General features: G+C 47.0%; 1 protein-coding gene across 1 annotated transcript; it reads right to left on the reverse strand.

The window, feature by feature from the left end:
• Window positions 1-1,912: 1,912 nt before the first annotated feature.
• LOC123104571 (wall-associated receptor kinase 5-like) lies at window positions 1,913-7,104 on the reverse strand. The gene is made up of 4 exons (XM_044526445.1): window positions 6,598-7,104; window positions 4,629-5,373; window positions 3,845-3,985; window positions 1,913-3,387 (listed from the first exon to the last, which is right to left on the reverse strand). The coding sequence occupies exons 1-4, from the start codon at window positions 6,766-6,768 to the stop codon at window positions 2,123-2,125; spliced, it is 2,322 nt and encodes a 773-aa protein (XP_044382380.1). The 5' UTR covers window positions 6,769-7,104; the 3' UTR covers window positions 1,913-2,122.
• Window positions 7,105-8,248: the final 1,144 nt, after the last annotated feature.

The raw sequence follows: 8,248 nt of genomic DNA on the forward strand, positions 1-8,248 counted from the left end.
AAACACCCTTAAGAATAGATAATGGGGCAATGGCTTCCCCCAAAGATACATAGTGCCTCTCCTCCACTGAGACCCCTTCTTCTCCGACGAGCTCGCATGAACTAAAAAAAGCGACTGACGCGAAAAAAAATATTCAGGCACCTGAGATATAGCAAAACCGAACTTTTTCAACTTGATGGCAGAAACAGAAATAAATACTATTACTACCCCAGACTTTGCACATTAGAGTTCAGTTTTGGAGAAAACATTAGCAGAGTAGACTCTTCTGAGATGAGCTTACGCAGAGCCAAACTGGTTTCATTTCATTTGGCACCTAATTAAATCACCAAGCCAAACCAGGACGATGATCGACCAAGAGAAATCAAAGAGCTGGCTAGCCACTTAATTTGCAGCAGAGGAGCATGTGTAGTTAGTACTATAAGTGAAGTTTGGAAATCCATTGATCCCGAACTGGAGAATTACCTTACCTGGGGTGAAAAATGGCCGGCCAAACTGGGTGCAGCGAACACGGCCGGCCGAGATGTGATCGAGGCCGCGCCGGGGCCGAAGCAGACGGCAGAAGGAACGGCAGTTGGTGTCAAAATGAATGGGAAGGACGTCGTTTCTGTCTGATAAGAGAGGCGCGAGTGATAGAGCACTGCTTGTTTTCTTCTCGCGCGGCTTTTGGACATGGTTTTGCCCCTTTTGAAATGTTCAACGTGGAGACTTGTTCACTCGCCAAAGAACAAATACACGTGGACATGGGCTTGGCAAAACTACAACCAGCTCATGAGTACTGACATATGAAAGCTGACAAAGGGAAAAAAAATCCAGTGTCCCCGTCAAAAAAAAATCTAGTGAGTTTTCCTAGTAACTGGTTCTCGTGGGGGAATTATGCGGAGCGCTGCAATGATGTGGGAATCAGAAACTTTGTGGCAGCTTATGACATGTTGTGTTATTCTGCACAATATGATTGTCTAGAATGAGGGTGATGGTGTAGCCCAAACCCATGATTTCGAAGCACCTGGAGAACAAATTGAAATCCCGGAAGATCAAGATGTGGCTCAGCTGATGAACTTCCTGCAGATGCATCAGAATCTTCGAGATCAGCAGGTGCACACGCAACTACTCAATGATCTTGTGAAGCACATGTGGACCCACAATGGTAACCAAGGAGACAATGCTTGATTTCCCACTTAAAATAAATTTTATGTAAACGCTATCTATGCTTGGTACCAACAATTGCTATTTACGTGCGACATTGTGTTGCATGATCGACGTGCATGTATTTGTATGGATTTGAGAGTCCGTATTTGAGATATGTGGATACCCGAAAGAAAATACGAGGGCCCGTCCAGATGCGCCGCCGGGTGTGCCCAGTCGCGTCCGCGGACGCTTGAGGGGCCGAATTTGCCAAGTCCGGTTGTAGATGCTCTTAAGGCTTTCATTGTGATAAACACTGCGTGTAAATTAAATACTATGTGCATTTACTTTGTCACAGAAATTCAGATCCGATTTCAGTTCACAGATGTTGAGAAACAAGAAAAAAATACAAGTCGTGTTATGGATAATTTGCTGCCGTCCACCGCCAGCTCAAACGCCGGCCGGAGAAGTTTTCCGATGGCTCTTGCAGAGATGGGCACATATATAAATGCCTGGTTTTTGGACTCCAGTTCGATTGGAAAATGACAGAAAAGAAAGGATTCAGCGAGCCAAAACACAGATTTGGGAATTGAAGGATCAGCTGTTTATTTGTTGGTTTCTTCTGAAACTGCACACTAAGACATGAGACTTGGCTTGCTCAGGAACTACTAGCAGAGGCGACCACTACAAATGCAGGAGGAGATGGACAGGAATTATTCGGAGCAAATATCACAAAATCGTAACTATTATGGCTAGAAATTCACAAAACCATACATTTTTTGGGGGTAAGTTGTTTCACAGAAGAGAAGACCTTTCAGATTACGACGTCTGACACTGATTGTCTCTGACACCCCACACTAGCCTGACATATATCCCAATCAAATATGAATTGCAACTCGGAGATTGAAACAAAGTCAGAAATCGAAGCACACCAATCCAGTTCGTGATACATAAAAGATCAAAATTGTTACCATAGCAAACTAAGGGAGTCCATTAAAATTCAGCGAGGTATGTCGGTCCAGGAAACAAGCTCCTGCTCCATAGTGTAGCATCTGGTGACATCCTGAGCTGAATGATTGGCAGCAGAGAAGAACTCACCATGCCGTGGACCGGGACTAGCACTGAAACAAGTGGAACAGTTTGAAGGTAACAATGGCATGGCTTCACCATCGCTCTCTAACCCGTGTTTTTTCTCCATCATCATCTTGCCCCCCAGGAGCTGCAGCCTAAGCTCCACTTCTTTCATGGTAGGCCGCTCTTCTCCTATGTGCCTCAAGCATACCCTCGCAAGGGCAGCCATCTCAGTGATCTGTCTGTCGTTGCCTTCCTCGAGAACTTGAACATCAACGATCTCTGTCAAAGTGTTATCTTGTAGCATCTGAAGGAAGTAATGAGATAAGTTTTGCTTTTCACACCGGAAATTGAGGAAAACCGGCTTCTTCCTAGTCAGAAGCTCGACGATTATCACACCGAAACTGTAAACATCGCTCTTCTCGGTTAGCTCGCCGGTGTGGTAATACTCAGGATCCAAGTACCCAAATGTGCCCTGCACTGCTGTGACCACACGAGTTTCATCGATGGAGATGGACCTCGAGGCACCAAAGTCTGCCACCTTTGCAGTGAAGTTATCTGTTAAGAGTATGTTGGTAGATTTCACATCTCTATGAAAGATTGGTATTGCGGCAGCGGAATGGAGGTAAGCAAGAGCACTTGCCGCCTCGCTAGCAATTCTGATACGATCGCCCCAGGTTAACAAGCTTCTACCACTCAGGTGGTCACCATGAAGAAGTTCAGATAATGTCCCGTTGGAGACGAACTCGTACACGAGCAAAGGCACCTCTGACTCAAGGCAACATCCAAAAAGTTTCACCACGTTTCGATGACTGATTTGTGATAAAATTGCAAGCTCGTTTATGAATTGATCGATCTCTCTTTGATCGGCCATTTTGGACTTTTTTATGGCCACAACACGTTGATCGGATAAAATCCCCTTGTAAACAGTGCCATGCCCTCCGAGGCCTAGAATGCGTGTGGAGTCAAAATTATCCGTTGCCTTTTCTAACTCATCCAAGGAAAATATTTTAGTGCTATGTGTGGCACTTTCATCAGATGAGATCAACTGTTCCAAGACAAGGCCTTTGTTTTTTCTAAAGTATGCCTTTCGAACTCTATTTTTCATGCTTCTCTTCCACATCCGAACCAACAAAGTTGAAACTGACGCAAGAAATAGAGCCCCAATGCCGGAGCTTAGTCCAATAACAACTCCTGAAAAAGTAAGCATATGTAACAGTTAGGCGCATAAAAGTCTTCCTTGTGTAGGTAACTACTTTTCTTTTCTTTTTTGTGTGGATTGCTGGTGATACTTGCAATTGCATCGTTTTTACAATCCAGGGACTAATGCTCTGGTCCCAGTATACACTAAAGTAAAAAAACAAAATTTTGTCCATGCCAGAGTGCAACAGTGACAAGCCTATTATACATTAGTACTCCGTCTGTAAAGAAATATAAGAGCATTTAGCTCGCTAACGTAGTGATCTGAACGCTCTTATATTTTTTTAGAGGGAGTACTAGCCAATAAAGATAACAACAACTCTGCTACTCTCAACAAAACACAAAATATTTTACCAGATTACATAGAAAGATCATTCTTCAGATTCTAAAACAGTGCATCATTGATTGTAATAAGATGAATAAAGCAAGGTGCTAACTTCTGGTGGTTTACCTATAAACCGGTTGGTGCAAGAGTTTGTTTCCTTGGCAAAACTGCTGCCAAAAGGACATGAACAATGGTACCCTCCAACTGTGTTTTGGCAAGTTGCAGACTCAGGACAGGGGCTTGGAGTGTGCTCACATTCATTGACATCTGCAGTGAAAATCAAACAAAATATCTGAACCCAAGTGAGTCGTTTGAAGGAGATTGGAGTATAGATAACTATGAAGTGGCATTTGATCTAAACTTCTTTTTCGATGACTTGGGTTGCAATTCTACTCGAGTGAGTAATCTGGTGTCAAAGTGAAAAGTTAAGCACAAAGGTACTTCTGCACCATATTTAATCAACGATGGAAGTGAGATGGCATTCAAGATGCAAGGCAAGTCTAATGTAACAATTTGATCAACATGAGATGGAAAGAAAAAGAGTTGTAGTATACTGGTCTGTTCTCCATTTCCTTTTTTATATGTTGGTGGTTTCCATTAATATCCGTCTACATACTACATAAGTATATATAAAAGTTGATTTGCGACCCACATTGCTCAAGAGATAAAATCCACAGTTTAACCCCTGATTTTCTTCAGAGAGAAAATGCTATTATACACATTTTTCCATTCCACAAATCCTTTTGAAATAAGGGGAGAAACTAGCCTGTGCATCCACCAGAGAGGTAAGGATTCCCTTGGTATCCAACGGAGCAGTTGCACAGATACCCTGGGCCGTTGGATGAATCCACGCACACGGTGTTTTCGCTCCGGCATGCATAAGAAGGCCTGTTTCTGCGTGCCACCTCACATGTTGCATTTCCAATCACCCAGTCAAGGACAACCGGCTGCCGCCCCTCGTAGGTATCATTGAACCTCTTCGTGGTTATGTACTCGGAGTTGAAAGTGAATGTCTCTGCCTCCACCACCATGGCATAGCTGCATGGGTTGAAGTGCCAACTATTTGAAACATCCACATAGTCTACATCATAGAAGTAGACATGGTAGCTCGTTAAGCCCTTGGGGACGGTGTTCTGGCAACAGCCTACACCAACACACGAGCCATTTTTCAGGTCTCCCGGGCTCCCACACACCGACACACACCCTGTCGCATACCTTGTGGATTTTTCGGTGTTGTAGATGTACCCAATTGTGTTGCAACCAATGCTTATGAATTTGTTCTGCGAGTTAGAGATCCGATACGGCCAAACTAAGTAAAAATCCCAAATGTAGGAATCCATTTCTCCTGTACTAGAATTGTAGCAATATGTCGGGATGAACATCAAAACTCGGGATTGGCCACTTGATGCTGAGATGCTTAGAACCTCCCAGTAATTTATGAATGGCCTCTCGATCCCATCGGCGGCGGTCCTGCTGCAGCTGATCTCGAAGCGTTGTTCGATAGCACAGCCAGCACCAATGCCAAATGGATAGGGGATCTCTACATCACCACACCGCGTTTTGCATCCGTGGTGAGGCTGCGCTGATGATATAGATGCAAGGTTCAGCATGAGTACAATGGCACCGAGCACTAGCACCGGCGCCATATCAAGTCCCTGCAACTGCAATTAGTGTGGTCAAATTAAGTAATTGTCTGCTATGCTGAAGGAAAAAGAGAACATCTCGAAAAAACATCGATGTTATCACTTCTTAATTGTCTGAAAATTGAAAGTGAAAACACCTGTGTATGCTTATGCTATAGAAACAACTGAAGTTAATAGCAGGGGTTGGATGGGTTCAGAGATTTACATCAAACGGAAGTAACCTTGCAAATGAAATGATATGCTAACCTTGCAAATAAAACATAAGAAAATATTTATTTATCTCCCGGATTTGCGTCACGGCGGCGCAGCGGATCGCCTCCGACGACGGCGGCGCTGCATGGCGACGTGGAAGAGCAGGTCGTGCTGGCCGATCAGTGCGTCCGCGCGGTCACGACGGCCATGGCTACGGTGGTCGGCGGCGGCAGGATGTGACTGGTGGCAGCGGCGACGTCCGGCCTGGATCCTGGGGCGGCGGCCCTGGAAGGTGGTGGCAGGTGAAGCTCGGACCTCTCGCGGCAGCATGGCGTGGTGTTGTCCCTGTCCAAGGCGGATCTGCGCCGGTGATCTGGTGGCTTTGGCTTTGGATTGGTTCGGATCAGAGACGGTGACGAGCGCGCGGGTTCCCTCTCGGTGGCTCTTGCAGCTTGGCGAGGTGGGGTGGCAGCCCTCCTCGCAGGCTCCAGTGGTAGCACACACAGGCATTGGCCGGTGTGCCAGGGCTCGCATGGTGGTAGTGTTGTTGTGGATGGTCGTCGGATCTGGGTGGCTAGATCTCGGGCTTTGAGGCGGTCTGGATGGTGCACAGGCTGTCGGTTGGATTTTCTTAGGACAGATCCGGGTGAAAACCTGATCTTCGGCTGGTGGCTGGAGCCGGTGATGGTGATGCCCTTGGCGTCGTTTCCTTCATGGAGACATCATCGAGGTGAAGCTCCCAACTCCTCCTGCTATCTTTGGGGGAAACCCTTGATCAGTTGGTCGGGTGATGGCAACGCTCTTGTGTCGTTCCCCCCTTGGGGGCGTCATTCTTAGAGGTGTGCATTGCCTCGAGGGACCAGTGGACGGTTTTAGCGGTGGAGCGGCGATTCATGTCAAGCATCGATGATGTGGAGCCTCGACGGCGTGGTGCAGCAGGGTCTTGGCACTGGAGGTGTGATGGTGGACGCGCGTAGAGAGGTGGCGTTGTCTGGTGTCGTGGTGGCGTTGACGGCAGGCCTGACAATGTCGATGCGTCAGTACCTGTAGAAGATGGATCGGCGTATGACGGCAGCGTCGGCATCTGAGACTATGCCAAACCGGTGTGTGCCCCAGACCCATCAATGTGGCTTGGTTGGGGCCTCCGGCTTTAGATGTTAGGCTTTGGTACGAGGTCTGCTTGGTATTCGGCTCGGACAATCGGCACCCCTTCATCAACTAGGTAGGAGTAGCAACATATGTTGTTAAGATGGTGGCTTCAGACTTACTTTGTAAGGTTTTTGTGAATAATTAATAAAATAACTGCATGCATCGTCCAGATGCAAAGGCCAGGGTCATCCTCCTTTAAAAAAATGTATGATAATATGTACTAATAAAAAACGACAACATGCATCTTGCTTTTTGGCTGTTGACTGTTGTATTATGGCGCCTTGCAGAGAATGGTGAATTACTTTCCCCAAATTGTAAAAGATTCATGACATGTGAATTAGTGTACTGATGTTGAAATCAATTAATGGCAGTCCACTACTTTTCTCTAAAAATACGCCAAGCTCGATATGAACGCTCGGTTCGGATTTACCTAGAGAGCGGCCGGAAGCGGGAAGCGAGCGCGCGGCGGCGGCAGGATGCGGTGCTGACGAGGCGGCGAAGCGCATGGTCGCCCGGGCCGGGGGAGTTGGCGCGGACGCGGAGGCACCGCCGCCCCGCGCCACCTCCTGCGGAGGGCGTGATAACCTGGGCCATGGCGGAGCTGCGTCATCACCTCGCCGGACGTGGAAAAGACAACGCGGGGTGGGGTGGGGAGTTTGTGGCCAAGTGCGGACTGGGAGAGAAGGAGAGGCAATCCATCCATCAGGCAGCTTGCAGGGGTCCTGCTAATTGCACATGGTAAGAAGTTGTTTTGGAACTTAATAATAGCGCAAACATAAGTTTGAACGTTTGGTAGAAATTTTGGTAAAAACGTCTTATATTTTGGTACAGAGGCAGTAGATTTGATTCTTCGCGGACACTTCCTTCATGGCAGGGGATCACAGGCTATTAGTACACACAAGTGCCATTTGAATCGAATCACTTAACATCAGAAGGCCAAAGCAGGGTGAAAATCAAAACGCAAAAGAGCCAGCCCTAGCTGTAGACAAGGGGAGCAGAAGTGAATCCCATTAATCTCCAACGGAGGTACGTACCAGGGGTATGGCCAGCTGGGAGCACGAGCACGACCGATGCGGGGCCGGCGCCGGAGGCAGTTGATCGAGCGTGCAACCGGAGCAGAGGATGAGGTTGTCTGATGATGTGATAGAGGCGTCACTGGTAAAAGATTGTTTGTTTCTCTAGGCTAGGCAGGCAGCCTTTCAACGTGGTGACTCCTTTTGAGTTTTGAAATGTTCAGCATACATGGAGACTAAACTGGGCAAAAACTCCAACCAAACGTGGCACTCTATGACATATGGGATATGGTGGCTAATTAGTGCGACTTTTCTCCCGGTAACTTGTTCAGGGTTTGATTTACGACGGCGCCAATTGTTGACTTTTTTAGTGGAGTGGGCATATTGGTTGATATTGCGTGTCAAAAAGGGGTTTAGACAATCTTGCCTTCATGGCATAATTCCTCCCTTTCGTCTATGTAGATCGAAATTGCAGAAACTTTCGTTGCAACGTAGGTGCGCACCGCGTCAATGCTGTCGCTTCACACCTGAAG

Source organism: Triticum aestivum, chromosome 5A (genome assembly GCF_018294505.1).
Source record: "Triticum aestivum cultivar Chinese Spring chromosome 5A, IWGSC CS RefSeq v2.1, whole genome shotgun sequence".
NCBI classification, from domain to species: domain Eukaryota; kingdom Viridiplantae; phylum Streptophyta; class Magnoliopsida; order Poales; family Poaceae; genus Triticum; species Triticum aestivum.

What these genes read in the sequence shown, in the direction of transcription:
- LOC123104571 (XM_044526445.1), bottom strand. Translation starts at nt 6,768, where the DNA reads ATGAAGGGGTGCCGATTGTCCGAGCCGAATACCAAGCAGACCTCGTAC. An exon ending in GGTGATTGGAAATGCAACAT is followed by an intron (nt 3,986 to 4,628) that starts GTGAGGTGGCAC and finishes TTTTCACTGCAG; the next exon opens with ATGTCAATGAATGTGAGCAC. An exon ending in TTGCACCAACCGGTTTATAG is followed by an intron (nt 3,388 to 3,844) that starts GTAAACCACCAG and finishes TTACTTTTTCAG; the next exon opens with GAGTTGTTATTGGACTAAGC.